Genomic DNA, 19615 nt, shown 5'->3' with positions numbered 1-19615 from the left:
AAAATGCAATTTTAACAAGCAAAATTAACCAAGACACTAAGATTGACAATATTTTCCAAGGCAATAATTTATAATACAATGATTTTTTAAAAGGAAAACAAAATGAAGCTTACCGAATTATTGCTTCTTTTTTCTTTTTACTTCTGCAATATGGTACTATATGTGTAAAGGAATAACCACTGTCCACAATGATGCAGCACAATTCAGATGGATTATCTCGGAAATACCGATGTGCACTGAGGCCCCCAGCTACAATTAACAAACCACATATTAAGCATCCATTCACAGTACGTTGTTTTTAAAGTGACGGGAGAAGGAAAGAAAAGAAAATAAGTATTAGATCTTTTCCTCTAGTTGTAACATGGTAGTATATTTGTTTCTGAAAAACCTTAAGATGTAAGAAAGATGAATTTGTAAGATAGTATCACAGTAGAAATGACCTCCATAAAGTCTTCCTGTGGTTTTTAACCACTTTATGTATTACCTAGATTACGGATAAGAAATACATGGTAAACAACTTTTAAAGCAAAATGAATTTTTGCCTGTTGGCAAATCCAGGACCAGTTCATTATCCATGTGGATTATCTGTCCAAAGGTGAGGTTCTTTGGGCCTACAGGATGTCTAGTCAAATGTGTATCCCAAACTAGATAACAAGCCAAGTTAAGTGCCACTAAATCTCATTTCAGAGGTTCTACAATGTTCCAGGGCTTAATACAATAAGTACAGTGTTATGTGCAGGGGCATGTGGAAGACTTCACCATCTCCAGAGATAAACCATTCCATTTGTCTTTCTTTTCTTTCTTTTTTCTTTTTTTTTAAGGTTTTTGCAAGGCAAACGGGGTTAAGTGGCTTGCCCAAGGCCACACAGCTAGGTAATTATTAAGTGTCTGAGGCCGGATTTGAACCCAGGTACTCCTGACTCCAGGGCCGGTGCTTTATACACTGTGCCACCTAGCTGGCCCTTCCACCATTCCATTTGGAATTAGCACCCAATGAATTGGGCCTGGACTTGAATAGAAGGAGCAGAGCTGGCTCTGACTGTCTTTGGGAAATAGTGCTTATAATGATTGCAAAGGTTCATCATTTAACAATGTTATACTTCTCATGATGATGCATGGCTATGAATCCTAGAATACCTGACTCTCCATCAAAAGGGCCAAGAAGAAGCACAGAGTGGAGTGGGATGCAAAAAGTTACCAGCAAACAAATATGCAAGAAAATGTGCATCAAGGATGTTCTCCTAGCAGTATGGAGTCAATAAAGAATGTAAACTGCTCAGGTGGGGAGAGCAAAGGAGAAACCACAATGCTGTGAAGCGATCTAAAGAGGAACTCCAGGCCATCAGGGTTGATGGGAACTTAGCACGGATGGAGAATGTTCTGCAACAGTGGAGAGAATGCCCTACAGAAGTCAACATGGTGGAGCTTCAATCAAACATTCAACTCTGGGAGCCTATGCTCCTTCTGTCACAAGATCTGAAAAAAAGGTTACATTGCATCCAGCGGTCTAATTTCAGTATTCTAAACGTTTATAAATATGCTTTTAAATATATCTAAAGATGATTACCATCACAACTACTGTTATTAAATTTAAAAGTTAAAAATGCACAAAGTTTTTGAACATCCTTTAAATGAGAGAAGAGGGGAAGGGAAAAGAGGAGGAGAGAGAGAGAGAGACAGAGATGGGGAAGGAAAGGAGAAGAGGGAGAGAAGAAGCAGAGAGAGAGATAGAGGGAGGGAGAAAAACAGAAGATGGGGAGGGGGAGAAGAGCAAGAACAAGAACACCCCAAGGGAACTTGAGAGACATCTGGCAGTATCTGCAGAGCTATCATGAAAAAGACTCATTCCATGGAGGACAGAAGTAGGAACAACATATAAAAAGTGCAGAAAAGCTAAGAAGAACATTCTATTGAACCTGTGTATGCCCAGATGGAAAGGCTTGAAGTACAAGATGGTGGCATCCAAGCAGAAAAGACCACCTCCTAGCAATGCAGTAGAGGGGATGCCTGAGCAACTACATGTGGACCTTGGTGACCCCTGACACCCCCCTCCTGTGCGTACCAACTGTGATGCCACAGTTGTGGCTAGTCATTACTTTCCTACAGAGTTTGGCAGAGTACAAATAGACCTGGCTCTGATCAGAGTTCAAATTCTGTTCCTGGATCTCATTTTTTCCATCTGTAAAACAGATTGCCCCCAGCTGGCTCCAGAAGATGCATGAACCCAGATGCTGCCAGAAATACAGCCCAAGGCTCTTGAGCTTTCTGAGCTTCAGTTTCTTCATATCTATCATGAACTGAGACTAAAGGATCCACAAGGAGGTCCTCTATAGCTCTGATGTTTTCGAAGTGGCTCTAAGACTACTTTTAGAAAGTCATGCTACTGCCACCTCCTCTCTGTGCCCCTCTAAAACTACCAAAAATGACCACGGTAACAATAACAACACATCATGATGATGATGACAATGATGACGATGATGATACACCCGAAGTGTTCTGATCTCCATCTTTCACTCTCCTTTCCTAACAATTCTCAGGAACCAGGACTGAAGAAATGACCCAAAAGGTGCTTTTCTCACAATCTTTTCTGACACAAAACTCCTCCCCCCCTCAGCAGATGCTCAGATCCCTGTCCTATAGCTGAGGGTCATCATTCTCTACCGCCTGTCCTCTCAGCACTAGGCCATGTCTGGCCCCAAGTAGCTTACAATCTGATGCAGAGACCAACTCCAAATCAGTCAGGGGGGACAAGATGAACTCTCCAGTCTCCCAGGACTAACTCTTTCAACCAAGAAGGGTCATTTCCTCCTTTTAATAATACTCCAGGATTGGATATTAATCTTCACCCCATTTGTGACCATGGCCATTCATCTAAGTTATATGTCCCTCCAATTCAACTCACCATTGACTCTAAGCACCGCTTGGAACTGATACTCTTCAAATAAGATTTCATTCATTGATTCTTGAATTGAAGTGAAATTGAAATAGGGTTCTGTGATTATAATGTTTGTGTCTACAAAATCAACCTGTAAGAAAACAAAATATACAAAAGCTGATTTATGACACCAACAAGAACAGTGGAAGGTGCTTATCAGAGATTTTATCAGGCCCAAGAATATTAACCAGAATAACAAGATTTTTTTTTTTAAAGAAAGCAGAAGAATAAAAAAGTGTAGGAATGAACCATGAGGCAGGCTTGGCTTGCCCTTGAGAAGCACAAAACATTCTCAATCAGTGTTCTCACAACTCTGGGAAAGGAATGTAATATCAAGGGATGGGAAAGCTAGGCAGAAGGGCAGACACACCCTTTTGGAGTAGCAAGGAGCCCCACAAGGAGCCAGGCTGCCAGCCCAACATCCTAACTCATAAGGAGATGCCACCTGGAGACCGCACCTGCAGGGACTGGAGACTCAAGAAAAAAAGCTCTGGGCACTGTCAACAACAAAAATGCCTATCACTTTATCAGTGCAGCTGACATTAAAGAAGTGACTTGATCATTTGCTTCCCACCCTCTACCTTAAGGACCACAGGCCTTGCAGCTGAAACCTCCCATCTGTGTTGCCTCCCGCATGTGAACATTAGCTCTTTGAGAGCAGAGATGATCTTTATTCTTTACTTGTACTCCCAACTCTTGGGACAATGTATAATTTTAATAATAGACTTATTCATTCAGTCACAGATATGGTAGATCCCCAAAGAAGGAAGGCAAGGTGACCTTTCAATTCTAAAAACTGATACCTCAAAAAAAACGACATAACCACCTTTCTCATTCTGGATTTTACAGTCTCTACATAGAGTAGACATCTTCCTTCTATGCCTGGAAACAGAAATCTGATTTGTCTTTCATGTGGTCTAAGCTGATAGTGTCAGACAGGCCTGAATGAGTCCAAGTCTTGTCTTAGACATCTAAAGGGAATTCCCAAGCTCTCTCAGAGATCCAGCCTGAAAAGGAGTTCCTGACTCTGAGATATAGTGCTGTATTCATGATGCCCCAGATATCTCTTAAATAACTCTCAGAGATTCTAAATTACACCTATATTGGTGACCTTCACAACAAAAGGGAATTTCTACAACAGATATTTCCCATTGTGATAAAACCACAAACCTAGACCTCTCCACTCCTGTACCAGCACCACTACCAAAATACACTTAAAAAAATGAAAGCATATCTAATGATGCACATTTATTATTACAATATTAGTTCAATTTCAATACTAGTAATAAACATTTTCAAAATAAAAATGTTTACCATCTTAAAAATCTGAATAGAGTGTAACTTTTTTACCTGATACATTTCTTTCCCAAAAAGGTAATCCCAAACTTGTCTTTGTACATCCCAGTTCACCAAATAGCCCTAAAAGAATTCAGAAATTCAAGAATCATCTTTAAAACTCAAATAGATAAAAAAGACCAGGTAATAATAGAACAACTCCTACAACATACATTTATCAAGAAACTACAAAGTGCAAAATCCATGCAAAATGTTGAAGGGAGATGATTTCAGCTCTTGAGCATTTTTTAGTCTACGAGGTGAGTAGGGAAGGTAAGATGATATACAAGTAAGTATAATTTACAATTAAACAGAATTCTCTCATGAAAAAAATGCAGAGAAAATGCTTTATGAAGTTTACCTATGAAGTAGAGGAGCCAATGATTGGATATGGGGAGAGAGAGAAAAGGGGTCAACAGCAATGCCATGGTAGATGGAACCACTGGAACAAAAAATGACATCAGAAAGAAGGGCAGGAGAGAAAAAGAGTAAACTAAAACATTATTCCAAGTATACTAAATTGGGGAAATAGCTCATAGAAGCTGAAAGCAGGGCACTCAGGAGAGCAATCAGACCACAAGACCCCAGTCTGAACATCTGCAAAGATGAAGGGCAGAAAGGATGAGAGTAACTGAAACTGTGAAAGAGTAAAGTTGGAAAGAAGGCACAAATACCAGATCACGTGCAAATATGCACCAGTTCAGTCGCAAGAGAGAGAGAAGGAGAACCTGGAGGGAAGGGGAACAAAGGGAATCATTAAGATTTTCCTTGCTGGTCTACCTTCTCTCGTTTCACATTAGATTTCAAACTATAGATATTACCTGTGAGATCAAATGGACATGAAATAATGCTTTAATAATTTATTAAATAAGTAATAACTTAAGAAAGAATATCTGTTTATTTTCTGATATTAGATTGGTTTATCTTGCTTGGCTTATATTGAAAACATGCACATTCATTCCTATTGTGACATCTGAATGTATAAGTTAAGTGAGTTAACCTGATAATATAACATCCCTGTCATTTACTCTTTTTTTTATGTATTTGGATTTAATAAAATCTAAAGAAATTTTAAGTAGCCAGAGCAAAAGAATCCTTTCACTCTGTAGATGAAACTGATTCTCAAGTCTGGCTCCATCATAGTTAATATTTTCTGTCTTTCCAAAGGGAAGTACTAGCTGAAGATGTGGCCTGGTCTAGGCTCTGTGCACCTTTTCTCTGGGAAGCAGGACAAAAGGACAGGTAGAGTACTTCACAGAAGGTGACAGACTTGCAGCCAGCAGTGAAGGTTATATGATGTACAGGGCTCTTGGACTGCTGATGCTAGAGATGCACCCAGGGGAGCTCCTTCCTCCTGCCTGCATTTTGAAAAGCAGAAGCTGCCACAAGAACCTGAATCATGGCAGCTGAGTGAATAATGCTTTGCTAGGCAACTGCTTTGCAGGACCATACTCGGAGCACAGATATCTGCCATTTGTTCTTTTTTTTATTTTTTTAAGTTTTTTTTTTTTGCAAGGCAATGAGGTTAAGTGGCTTGCCTAAGGCCACATAGCTAGGTAATTGTTAAGTGTCTAAGACAGGATTTGAACTCAGGTACTCCTGACTCCAGGACCGGTGCTCTATCCACTGCACCACCTAGCTGGCCCCTATTTATTCTTAATAAAAGATGATTTCAAGAAAAATTTGTTTGGTCTTATCATTCTGGTCTTTTGTGGCCTCAATCTGTGATTTCAATGGTTTAAGGTAATCCCTGGGAAGGAAACTCTTCCCACCAGTGTAGATCAATAACTGTTATGCACTTTGTAGACAGCAGTGGCGGGGCGGGGGGGGGGGGGCACACTCAAGAGTTTTGGGAGATTTAGCCAGAGTCATAGCCAAAGTTGGGCTGTTTCTCTAACTGCTAAGCCCAGGATGCCTCATATCTTAACATGATATGGAGTTTGAAATTAGAAAACACCTTAATATCAGGAGCATCAAGTTTTCTGATGACAAAAAGGACAATAGAATAATTCAAGGTGAGCAGGTTCCAACCCATTAATGAGGTGTGCCCAAAGAATGGCAAAAAAAGCATCCTCAAGAGGTTCTTTTTTTTTTTTTTTTTTTTTAGTTTTTGCAAGGCCAAGGGGGTTAAGTGGCTTGCCCAAGGCCACACAGCTAGGTCATTATTAAGTGGCTTAGGCCGGATTTGAACTCAGGTACTCCTGACTCCAAGGCCAGTGCTCTATCCACTGCGCCACCTAGCTGCCCCCATGAGGTTCATAATTTTTTAAAATTTTTCTGAGAACTATATTTTAGCCTTCTTGATATCCTTTGTAACCCTATGCTTTTTATTTCATGCATCTAAAAACAGGATCCTGAGAAAGGGTCCAGAGCTTTGAACAGTCTCAGCCAAAGGGGTTCAAGACACGAAGGTACAGAACTCTTGCTTCATGTGGACTGTTTACAAGATGTGCTAAGACTTGATCAAGATGGAAGGACACAGAAGGTTGAAACCTGCTCCAGTGACAATTGCCAGCCTCATCAATGGAAAAATGATTTATACTAGTCAGTTACATCCATTGTGCTGGAAATCACATTTACTGTAGTTACCTTCTGAAAAGGCAGGATATAAAAGAGTCCAGAAGGGTCCTTTATTTCATCCATCTGATTGGCGGTAAAGGTTTTGAGTCGTGCTGTTTTTGACCGGAATTGACAGTTTGGAATAACACTGTTGATGAAAAAAGTTAAAACCACTTTAGATAAAAAGTAGAAGCTGCCTGGAAAATTTCAGAAAAACATGTTTTTCCCCTGAAGATTCCACATTCTACCCTATAATGGAAAATTTTGATAATATTTTGTTTGAATTTTTTGGGTTTTCTCCCTAAATTTTAACACCTGTGGTAGAGGGGTCAGCAAAAATCTGCCTCACGAATAAAGCATTCATACTGGGAAAGGGTGATGTTTATCCTTCATTCACAAAGAAGACCATCACATCAGGAAGGGTGAGGTCATGATAAGCATGTGAACTGAATCTGGGTGCGAATGCTGTTCTAAGTCGCCAGCCTCACTTTCTCCTCCAGAGTCATCTGGGTCCAGTGACCAGATATGGATCAGAATGAGTGGAGAGAACGCTGGATATGAAGCAATCAGTTCAGTGACTTGTGTAGGATCACACAGGTAGTCCGTGTCAAGTGTCTTAAGCCACGTTTGAACTCAGCTTGTCCTGACTCTAGGGTTGGTGCTCTGTTCACTACACCACCTAGCTGCTCTATTGGGGAAAGAAGAGGGGTAGGAGAAGCTCAGAGCAAGGGCGAGACATGGCAGCTACAGTTTCATTCAGGAAACTCTTCAGCAGATGCTTTAAATGATACCCATGGTGGAAGCAGTTATGCACCATGCCTGGCAATCATCAGCCACTTGTAACCAAAAGAGTCAGATGATGAACATACGCCCTAGAAGCCTACTTTGGTCCAGAAGACCTGGACCATTTCCAAGATTAAGCCGATGGCAGGTATCACTGGCCAGGAAGCAAGGCAAAGAGTCCTCGTATTTGGGGACAGCTCTGATCCTGCCCCTCCCAGATGCCAACTCTTTCACCCACAGTAAGCAACCGAAAGATACCACCGGGGCCATTGTTCAAGCCCTGCATCACTTTAGACTTGCCCGTGGTCAAATTTAGCAAGGGGAGGTGCTGGATGAAATGCAAGGTTTCTGCTCAAAACGCTCTTCATTTCCTAAGCCTCTCCTTAAGGCGCGTGGTGCACCACACTGCAAGAGCACTCACCTAACCTGGGATTAGATATTGGGGCACGGGCCTCACGATCGCACCTTCTTGGGGGGCTCGGGCACTTTCACAACTAGTGTCCAGCCAATGGTAAGCGACCACACGGCCGGAATGGAAACGCTCAAGCACGAGTGTGCGGGAGACGCTAAGGTTTCCAAACTTCCAACTCTTTGCCAAGATTATTTTAAAAAATTCATTGTAGCCGCGTCCTTTGGCCCGGCGATGTCAACTCTAGGCCTCTATCCAGAAGAAATCATAAGAAATGGGAAAAGTCCCGCGTGTTCCAAAGTAGTCCCAGCAGCTAGTTTTGAACCCAGGGGAGCCCGCATCCGGGTCAGGAACCGCATCCGGGTCAGGAACCGCATCCGGGCCACGGAGCGCATCCGGGTCAGGGACCCACAAAGCAGAACCGGCCTCGTCTGAGTGCGCAGCTCCCTTGTGTAACATTTCTCTTGTTTTTCCTTTCTTTGCCTTAGTCCTAACTCCTCAGAGGTACCCGCGCCATGCTCAGCGGGCTGCTGGCCCGGGGTGGGGGGGGCGGGGAGGGAAAGCAGCCGAGTGGATGGATGCTGAGGAGCTGGCATGACAGATAACTGGCAAAACTCTATCAGGAAGGAAAAAAAGCCCATCCGAGCTTCCAAACGTTTCGACCATCCACGAGCAGGTCCTCCTTCTGCCTGGTGCAAAAAATGAGATGTCTGTCCTTCCGGAAGGGGCCAGTGTCCGAGGACGGACTCGAACTCGCGGCCTCCCGACTCCTCCCCCCCCCCCCCGCGGCGCTCCCAGGGCCCCGCCCCCCCCCCGCGCCCACGGGAAGCAGCCGGGGGCGGGGCCAGGATGCGATCCCCTCCCCCCAGTGGACCGGAAGTTCCCGGTCAGTAACCTCTCCCCTTTCACCCCCGGGCTCCGGGGTGCCCTCTCCGGCCTCCGAGGCCACTCCCCGCGGGTCACTCGAGCCGGATGCGCCCCAGGCCCCGATCCTCACGTGCGTAGGCGGGACTTCCGGACGCGGACACAACAACCCTCCCCCATTTCCGGGCCCTCCGCAAAGCGGCCGCGGAGGACTCGTCTCCTCCCCAGCCGGGAGGCTCGGGGACGCTTCCCACGAGGGCCCCGGCCGGCGCCGAGGACGGCCGCCCCTCCCCACCCCCGGCCGAGAAGCGGCCGCCCACCTGACGCTGTCGTGGCTGTAGCCGATCTTGGCATTGTAGGCCCCGTTATCCAGCACCAGCGTCGCCATTCTCCCTCCGCCGGTAGAGGAAGCTACCGCGCAGGCGCCGTCCGCGGCCGGCCGGAAGAGGCGCCGCACGCCCCACAGCGCCCCTCCCGGCCGGGCTGGGGAGGGCGGGCAGGCGGCCGGCGCCTGCGCAGTGCCCGGAGCGCATCCCCCCCCCCCCGTCCCATCACCCCCCGGGCCGCGGCTCGGAGCGGGCGCCGGAAGGGAGGCGGGCACGGCGCCGGGCCGGCCGAGCTGCGTCTGCTCCCGCCTTGTTCACCAGGGCAGACGCAGTGGCCACGGAGAAAATGAAGTAGGAAACAAGAGAGGAGGGGAAACAAGGCCGCTGGGCCGCCCCCATCTTTGTACCTCCGCGGGCCGAATTTTCAGTTCGTCCTGTCCGTGCGGCTTCGTTGGCACCTGACTTCATTAGACTGCCACCTCCTTGAGAGCGGGTCTGAGTTTGCCAGCCTTGGTGTCCCTGCCCCATAGAGTGCCAGGCATAAAGCAGACACCGAGGCAGGCTCCTTGCCTTGACCTTCCCCCCTGCTGAAACCCGTCACCAAAGACTCCAGGCTGGGCCCCACACGAGGGACGTGAGCGTCCGCCCGCGCCCCTTGCCAACAAAACGGGCCTTCCGAAACCAAGGCGAGGAAGGGCCAGGGAGAAAACGTCGTTACATTTGGCTATTAAGACACCTAAATGCCTCGAGAATGATGAGTTGGAAGCTGTACAGCAGAGACTTCCAAAGGAGGTGGGAAAGGAAGAAAGGGGGTGGCCCCCAAGGCCGAGCACGGGCGGCATGCCAGCTTGCGGGCACGGAAACCCCTCCAGGCCTGAATGAGAAGAGAAGAGGCGAGGGAGCCCGGCCTCCAGCCGGCCCCATTTGGGAACCCCTTGGGAAAGGTGACTAAGCAAGCTCCGGTCAAAGCACCCCGGCCCGCTTAGCCTCCAGCCCCGAGAAGGGATGGACCAGGCCAAGGCTTGCAAAGGCTGCTGAAGGAAAAGGCAGCCTCCCAGCCCCATTATTCAAGAGCGCTTAAGAGAGCCAGGATCCTCTCTCTCTCTCTCTGTTTAGCCGAGTTAACTTGTCCCTAATGAGAGAACCGCTTCATTCAGTATTTTCTGATATAAATTCTTGTATATTGACTTCCTCTGATCTGTTTTGCTATGATTTTCTATTCTCTGAGTTCATTGTGAAATAAAGGACCATCCTATCCCCATTCTTTGATCATCTCCATTTTGTCAGGAACTTGCAGTCCCCTCCACCCCACAGGTGAGTTTTTATCTTCTCTTGTGGTAAACCTTTTCTAAAAGTCTCTTCAACATGCTGATCCCCCATTTCCTCTTCATATGTCTTTTTTCCCCATTAGAATATATCTAGATGGTTTACTGTCTTAGAGAGGTCGGAGAAAAGTTTACAAAAATGAATGTTGAAAACGACATATAATTGGGGAAAAATCAAAATAAAGAGAATGTAAGATGGTCCTTGACAGCTCTTCTTTTTTTCCCTCATTCTTAGCAAGGTCCCTACACATAGCAGGAGCTTAATAAATATAGCTAGACAACAGACATTTGTTGCACCACCCTAAATGACACAGTCAAGATGAGTTAACATTTGCTGTGATATTTAGATCCTGTTTCATATGACCTGCACATTAAATTTTTTCTTTTTTAATTCTTATTTTTTATGGAATAAGATAAATATTTTCATAACAAATTTTAAGCAAATTTCATAATTTTAGAAATGATTGCTCATTCTCTTATTATTAGAAAACAAATGTTGCCTCAGCAAAACTCAAGGCCTACCTGGCCTTATCTATAAGGACCCATAAGTTAATGCACCTTAACATCTTTCAAAGGTTCCTCTTTAATTTCCAGTTACAGGATGCCCAGCAGCTCAATGAGCAGATGTGGCATGGGACCATGGCTTAATCAGGGACTGGTCAGACCAGACTAAAAATGTGATGGTAGGGTCCTAGACTGGTGACTGAGAGAATGTTCTCCTTCTAAAATGCCCTTGAAAAAGTCACAATATCCTTATGATGGATGTGACCTCGATTATATTTGTGAATTTGGAATTGTTGGATGATCAGACCCCCAAATTAATGAATTAATGAGCTAGAGTTCCTTCTAGCTCAAATCTGTGATCCTATAAAGCTAACCTAAAAGGAGATAATTACTGGTGCAAATAGTAATCTGCAGCTGGTTCAGTGTTGTTCAATTTTTGATCAATACTTAAAAACTGAAGGAGAGAAACTTTGCAATAGTGGGACATACTGATTTTAAGATTTTCTTGTCATGGATTTCTGTATGCATCTACCATGGAATGTTAAAAGGAGGTCCACGGAGGGTTTTTTTTTTGGAAATAATTTAATTATTTGCATCTAGGTTGCCATTAATTTTGTTCAGGGAAGTTTTATTTTAGCAAACTGAAAGAACAAAATGTGTGAGAGAGGCAGGGCCAAAAATGACTTTTTCTTTTCATAAGGGTGAACAAATAAGAGTGCAACAAGGCATTCTGATCTTCTGAGTTTTCATCACCTTTAGTCTAATAAGCAGTGTGTCCTGACTTGCTGGGAAGTGGCATTTTCACAATGGAATCTGATCTTGTTAGGGACTAGCAAAAGCAAAGAATGAGCCCTTGAGAATTGATAACTGCCTTCTCTCCACCCAATTTTGGGCTTTTTATTCTAATCATTACTAGAATCATTTTAGTTTTAAAAGCCTCTTGTGGTGAATGAAGCAGTAGCCATCTCCTCTAGAAAAAGTCCTTAGGGAAGTTCTTGATATGACTTAACCATATTTACACGAGGAAAGGCAGGCTAGTCTGGAACAGCATGGTACCTGGAGGAGGAAACAGACCACCTCCCATCAGATCCAAGTGTTAGGAATCACAGCAATGTACAAAGGCCCCCAAATAAATAGCACCACCTAGACACCTGGCCCTGCTTCCAGCCCAGCTCCCACATCCCTCTTCTAAATCATTCCCCTTAGCAGATCTCCAGAGCAGCAACCCTTTTAGAATTGCAACCTGACAACTTCCTTCGCAAGTGCTATGGCCCCATTGACTTCCAAGCCATTAAATAATTCCACATCAAAAAAAGGACTTTGTTTATCCATGGGAAATAATTCTAAAAAAATATATTACCAGATAAAGCACCAGCCCTGGAGTCAGGAGGACCTGAGTTCAAATCCAGCCTCAGTCACTAATTTCCTAGCTGTGTGACCCTGGGCAAATCACTTTAACCCTATTGCAAGAGCATCAACTATAGTGACCTATAGATCAAAGGGCTTTTCCATCTGTCCTGCTGCTCAGCTCTCCTCTGTATGTGTGTATCATCCCCATTAGAAAGTAAGCTCATTGAGACCTTCACACTTTTTTATTTGGATCCCCAGTAATTAGTCCAATTCTTTGCATAAAGTAAGCATTTAAGAAATGCTTCTTTTGCCTATTCATTAGGCTTTATATTAAACAGCTTAGACTACTATTGCCAGAGTTTAAAAGGATACATTCATGAGTCTCTTGGGATGTGTGTGTGTAGTAAAAGACACATGTCACTATGTTTTCATAAAGAGCATATTTTAGCAAATCAGTACAGTCTTGGCTAGTTTTGATGTAAAGTAGTCTTGAAGCTATAACTGCTAGATTTGGAAAGATGCCACAGAATTTTTGAAAGTATTTTTTGAACTCCTGTGAGGTTATCTTGAAATTGGAGGTTGGGGTAGTTAGTGGGAAGGTTTCTCCTCCTCCTCTCCAAATGAAAGGGAAAAAAAAGGTGAAGGATTTTCCTCCCAAATGCACAGAAGACAGCACATATAAGGTAAAGAAGAAACAGAAAATCAGGATAGCTTTGAAAGTTATATGTTGGATTTCTTTTATACTTAAATGTGCTAAATTCCTCAAGAAAGGAGAGGGATAATGAACTTGGGCCTGGGCACATAATAACCTATTCGTTATATTATGTATTATAGTTATATATGTTTATATCATATTGTGATATATATATATAGCTATATTATATACTCTATTATAGTTTGTTGGTACATATTGGTTTTCTTCCTGTTTCCCCCATTAGATTATGAACTTGTATTTTGCCCTTTTTTTAAAATCCCCAGTGCTGGCACAGAGTAGATCTTGATAAATGTTCATTGACTATTATTAACCACACCTATTATTCTAAACTGACTGAGTAAGGAGGTCTTGCTGCTGGCAGAAGGAGTTTTAGAAGTTCATTTACTATTATTATGGTTTTATTTGTCATAATTTTCAATTGATGCAATAAAATAATTATAATCATGAAGTTATAATCCTCCCTTTAAGATCTACTTTTGTAATTGTTAGTGTGCTAGAACATTTGAAAAGATTTATCAAATGTTTAATAGATCAAGAGGAGAATTCTCATGGTGGTTGTACACCTTGCCACAACTGTTGACTAATTGGAAATTTACTATTATTGACATGAAGAAAGAAATAATTAACTGCCTGCCCATGATTTATAAAGCTCACTTGATCTGTCCCCAGTGACTGCTTATAAAGAGAATGAGCTGCTTCTCCCATCTGCTTGTGATCCTGTTGTGATCTTAGTTCTATTGTTCTGAGCACTTCTTTTGAGTAGTCTTACTGAATTAAAAAGACACAACTGCAGCTAGCAACTATTACTGATAGAAGATGAGCACAGTGTGATGAGTGAGAACTCAATTCAGAGGATTTGGATTCAGACTGCCCTAGAGATGACTTATATGTATAACCTTGATCAAGTCACTTAATCTCAGTTTCCTTATCTGTAAAATGAGTGGATGGCACTAAAATGAGGGGATTTCTTAGGTTCCCTTCCAGCTCTAGATTTATGCTCCTGTATGTGAATTTGGGTGTGTTATTACTAGGTTTCATCTCCTGTATAAAGAGGGATTTGAACTAGATTATGTCTGAGCTCCCTTCTAGAACTGTAGCTGTGGTCCTATGTAGAACAGCTTGATACAAAAGGAGATTATCAGAGTTATCATTCAGTACTTGAATATTTTAGTTTAATTCAGGTCCCCTAGTATTTATTATGGCACTTATGTGCCAGGCCTATACTGAGTGCTGAGATATAAATACAACAAAAGCAGGGGACAGTGCCTGCTCTCAAGAAACTCGCATTCTAAAGGAAAGGAAACAAACAAACAAACAAAACAAAAAAACAAATTGCTGAAAAGCACAGAGAAGGGGATGAATATTCCTTCTAATGATGCAACCACCTCTTCTGGCCTGCCCATCCTGAATGGCAGTTGTTCATTTCCTCTCATAAATCCTCTGCCAGAGGTTCACTCAATGTGCTGGCAGCCTCCCTTACTCTTCTCCAAGGCTAGCCAGAAATTATCCATTACTCTCTCATTGCCTCACCTTTTCTTCCCCCATGCTATATTTACCTGGGTCTTCTATTCTTGCCCAGACTTGAAGTTGAGAGACTACTCACAGGTCTGGTCCTAGTTTTTTTTTTAAATAAGTTTTTATTGATCTCTTCTGTTTAGTATGTTGTCATGGTTATCCTCAGTATCCTTCCTCCCCTCCCTGAAAGCCAAGCCCTCATGACTAAGGGTATCAAAGATCAGATCTACAAATGATCCTCCTGACTCATTGCTCCACCTAATTGCCCCAATGCTTGATCTTAATAATCTGCTATAGTCACTTTTTTTTATTTTTTGGTGTGTAGTTCTTTCTTTTTATACTGTTGTAATTATTACATAACTTGTCTTGATTTTACTTACTTTACTTTGCCTTACTTCTTGTAAATTTTTCCATGTTTTTCTATAATCATATTTCTTAGAGAACAGTAAGATTTCATTACATTCACGTACCAACGTTTGTGTAACTGTTCCCAATGAATATCTGCTTTGTTCCCAATTCTTTGCTACCACAAAAAGCGCTGCTATAAATATATTTTTGGAGACTTTATTCTTATTAATAGCTATCTTGGAACAGAAATCCAGTAATGGAGACTTTTGTTGAAAGAGTATGGACATCTTATTCACTTTATTTGCACAGTTCAAAATTGCTTTCCAAAATGATCCAGAGGTACTAACAAAAGTATTGGTGACTTTATTGTTCCTCAACCCTTCCAACATTGGGTATTGCCATTCTTTTTGGGCACCTTTGCCAAATTGCAGGGTGTGAAGTAGAACCTCAGGGTTGTTTTGATTTGTGATTTGGAGTAATTTTTATGAATTTATAAAGGTTTGAAAAATGTTTTGAGCCCAGTTTGTTCATATCCTTTGACCAATTATTTGTTGAGAAATGACTATTAGTCTAATGTATATATATACACATATATATATATATATATGTAAATTGTTTATATACCTTCTCTTTACCAAACCCTTATTAAAGAAACCTGGTATATAATTGATTTCTTTTTCCATCCTACCACTTTTCTTATCCTAGATGCATTAAGATTGTCTGTATAGAAGCTTTTCAGTTTTGTGTAATTGAAGTTTACTTTATCTTTATTAAGTTGTTGATATAATCTTTAATATTAAAATCACATATTCAACTAAAATGTATTGTAGAATATGGTATGAGATGTTGGTCTAAACCTAATTTCTGCCAAATTATAGTTTCCCCACAGTTTTTATAACATTGAGATTTTTCCTTAATATTTTATGTTTTCCACTTTAGCACACTAGGTTATTTGAGTTCCATAATTTCTGATTCTTTCATGTTTAGCCTATTCCACTGGCTGATCTGTCTTTTTTTTAAACCAATCCCTGATGGTTTTGATGACTGCTGCTTGAAATTAAAGTTTGAAATCTGAAAGGTTTAGTCCCACTTTGTGCCTATTTCTTTTCGTTATTTCCCTTGATATTCTACAGCTTTTGATTTTCCCAATAAATTTTGCTATTATTTTATCAAGTTTTTAAAACTATCCCCTTGGTTATTTGATATAGCATTAAAAGTACAAATTAACTTTGATAATATTGTCATTTGACATATTGCCTTGTCCCAGTCATGAACACTAAATGTTCCTAAAGTTTTAAAAGTTGTTCTTTAGTTCTTTATATTTGAATCTATGCAAGTTTTTTGATTGCTTTGGTAGATCCATCCCCAGATAGATCTATTTTTTTTTCATTTTGTACTTATTTGGAATGGGTTTTTTCTTTCTATTTGTTATTTCTTGGGTTTGTTCTTATTGCTGTTGATTTTTTTAAGACCTTATTTTGTAGACTCCAACTTTGCTCAAGTTATTCATTTTCTATTAGGATCTTTGCCATTTCCCTATGATTTTCCAAGTATACCATCATATCATTTTATTTTCCCTTTATATATTTTTTGCCCTTCATTTCTTCCTCTTGTCTTATTGCTGTTGCTGGGATTTCTAGAACTATATTGAATAATAGTTCTTGCTTCACTCCCCTAGTTATTGGAAAAGGTCCTAATGTATTCCCATTGAATATGATGCCTGCTTGTCCTAAATGATCTTCCAAGTCTTTTCTTTGCCATGTAGGAGGTCCAGAATGTCAAAGTGACTTACCTGAGGCTAGTGAATGGCAGAAGCAGAGTTCTTCACTTGTTTGATTTTCCAGGAAATTGGCAGGTACTGTGTAGTGAAATAGGTAAAGAATATGTTAGATTTGGAGCAGAGAGGGAGATTTGAGTTCAAATCCAGCCTCAGTTACTAATTAGCCACATGATCATGGCTATGAATTATTCCATCTCTCAGAGCCTCAACCTCATCCATAAAATGAGGGTAATAATAATGTGATCTCCTAAATAATTTAAATAGGATTTAGAATTTACAAACCACCTTATAAATATTATCTCGCTTGATCCTCACAACATCCCTGGGAAGAAAGTGCTTTTAGAACATAAATACTATTGTTGAGGAAACTAAAACTGAGACCAGCGAATTAACTTGCACAGCATCACTCAGCTAGTGTCTGAAGCTGGATTTAACCCAGATCAGTTGTTGTTCAGTTGTTTTCAGTCATGTCTAACTCCATGATCTTACCCAGGGTCACAGAACTAGTATCTGAAGCCAGATTTGATCTCAGGAAGATGAGTCTTTCTGATACCCATGGATTCTATCTGCTGTGTCAAATCGCTGTCATTGATAATAAATAAGCCTCCATAAAAGATTACCAAAAAAGAGAGCACTGATATGATCCATAATATTGTAGAAATACGAATTTGGCGCTGTGGGGGGGAGGGGAGAGGTTAGAGACCCTTAGAGAAAAAGATACCAATTAAAGGTCAATTACAGTAGTAAAAAAAGGGCTGTTCACTACAAATAATTGACTTAAGGGCTCCTTTAGTTCAAGGAAATAAAAAAAAAATGAGGAAACTAAATCAAGAGAAATGTTTCCTTTAGCCATTTTAATTTCATTTGGCAACAAATTTCTCTCCAAATGAGTGATTGTGTAGTAGTCTTTAGGCCCCACTAGAAAGAGGGAAAGGAAATCCACTCAAAAGATTTACATGCTTGAAGGACATATATTCAAAACTATTTTTATGGCTATCTGGGGATGGCAATGTGTTACTGTGACCTTCAAATCTGCATTCAGACTGGAGTGATGGTGTAGAAGTTCCTGGATTGTGATGATGGCAAAGTTATAAGGATGATTTCCCATCTTTTCACTTTTACAGAAGAAAATAATTGGATCCCTGACTTAGGGATCCTAGGATAGTGATAAGTGCACTAAAGCATTATGTGCTAACTACTTCCTGATCAATTCTTTAAGGGCAGTTAACTGGTTTAGCGAAACAATGCCCTTTGCTTTATTCAAGTTTGACTAATGTGGATGGTGCAGAGGGTCTTATCTGTGATGCCAAGGCCTGTGTGAATTTATGTAAACACTTTTTCAATGAGCTTTTTATTAGACAAAGAGTGAGAAAATTCTCAAAATGCCAGACCCTGTGCTAAGAACTGAAGGTACAAAGAAAGGCAAAAATAGCCTTTACCTTTAAGGAGCTCACAATCTAATGGAAGAGACAGTATGCAAATGACTATTTACAAACAGAATAAATATAAGATAAATTGAAAAAAATCAATAGAGGGAAGGCACTAGAATGAAGAGGGATTTAAAAAAGCTTCCCATAGATCAGGCTTTAGCCAGGCCTTGAGGGAAACCAGGGAAGCCAGAAAGGGACTGATGAAAATGCAAGAAGTTGGGAGATGGGATGTTTTGTGGGAACAACAGGAAGAAGGAAGGCAGTGTGATCCTTAGGATTCTTTTCTTTTTTTTACTTTGCTTCCATTTAAATTGTATGTTTTATTTCTCACAATCCCAGCACAGGTACCCCATTCCTCCTTCTCCCCTCCCTCCACCCCCATTACCCCCAAACTAGTTTCTAGCAGGCTAAGATCCTGGGCACACTCCTTAGAGCATACAGTGATGACAGCTCCTGAAACTTGGGCACAAATGCTTCTCTGCACAATGGATATGTGTAAAAGTCCTGTGACCCAGTAATTCCTAAGTCAGTTTGAATGTGCAGTGAGATTTGTACCCTCTGAACTGACCAGTTGGGGTATGTGGGGTTTAGGAGAAAGAAGCTGATGTTGCCTTCTGTTATTTTACCCTTTCAACATTAAACAGAGATCAAGAGAGAAATGGTTCCAGTATTTCACCATGTATATTTCTTCTTAAGCAGTCTAAGTAAATGGGTCACCACGGAATGCAGCAATTGAAATTTTCTCCAAACAAAATGAAAGACAAACCAGTATGATCTTACTTCTATTAACTTTTATTTTTTAGTTTTTGCAAGGCAATGGCATTAAGTGGCTTTCCCAAGGCCACACAGCTAGGTCATTATTAAGTATCTGAAGCCGGATTTGAACTCAGGTACTCTTGACTGCAGGGCTAGTGCCCTATCCACTGTGCCACCTAGCTGCCCCTCCCAAATTTTCCAATTGATTTTTAAACTCCTTCCTGATTTCTTCAAGGAAGTCTTTCTGGGCTGGAGACCAGATCATATTCTCAGAAGTTCTAGATCCCTCTGAGTTAGAGCCTTTGTCTCCAAGGTAGTTTTCTATTGTCCTCCCTTCTGCTGGCCTTTCTTCATTTTCCTGAGATCTTGTGTTGGAGGAGGGGCTGGTTCACAGACCTTTGCTGTTGGGATCCTTAGAGGCTTTACTCACTAAGTTTACTAACTCCACGTGGGCCACCAGAAGGGGAGCTGGTTGCTTTCTCTGGTGTCCGGACCTTCACTTGAGGCCCTCTCCTTTGTCCTGGAGGGGGATGGGCAGGGCTGCAGATGCTGTTATCTTTGTACCATGTGGACTGGACCCTGGGGTAAGGTAATGATTCTCCCTATTCAGCTGAGGGAGCTCTGCTGCCCACACCTGAGCCTGGGTGGGGGGGTGCTGTTACTGTGTTTGTTCTGGAAAGA

At 41.8% G+C, this 19615-nt stretch overlaps 1 protein-coding gene across 4 annotated transcripts in view; it reads right to left on the bottom strand.

Annotated features, from left to right (window-relative positions):
- ACTR6 (actin related protein 6) overlaps positions 1 to 9803 on the bottom strand; it is a 47370-nt gene extending 37567 nt beyond the window's left edge. Inside the window, exons 1-5 of one of the 4 annotated variants that reach the window (XM_074226666.1) lie at positions 9619 to 9803; positions 6860 to 6977; positions 4286 to 4354; positions 2903 to 3026; positions 114 to 249 (exon numbers count right to left, since the gene is read on the bottom strand). In XM_074226666.1, the coding sequence (XP_074082767.1) occupies positions 114 to 249; positions 2903 to 3026; positions 4286 to 4354; positions 6860 to 6913 (383 nt within the window). In that variant the 5' untranslated portion in view covers positions 6914 to 6977; positions 9619 to 9803. Of the gene's footprint in view, positions 1 to 113; positions 250 to 2902; positions 3027 to 4285; positions 4355 to 6859; positions 6978 to 8033; positions 8484 to 9205; positions 9323 to 9618 lie in introns of those variants that run through there. The other 3 variants (XM_074226663.1, XM_074226665.1, XM_074226664.1) reach the window with 3 other exon arrangements.
- Between the last annotated feature and the right edge of the window lie 9812 nt (positions 9804 to 19615).

Source organism: Macrotis lagotis, chromosome 2, assembly GCF_037893015.1.
Source record: "Macrotis lagotis isolate mMagLag1 chromosome 2, bilby.v1.9.chrom.fasta, whole genome shotgun sequence".
NCBI classification, from domain to species: Eukaryota; Metazoa; Chordata; class Mammalia; order Peramelemorphia; family Peramelidae; genus Macrotis; species Macrotis lagotis.
This window is presented reverse-complemented; position numbering and strand designations above follow the sequence as displayed.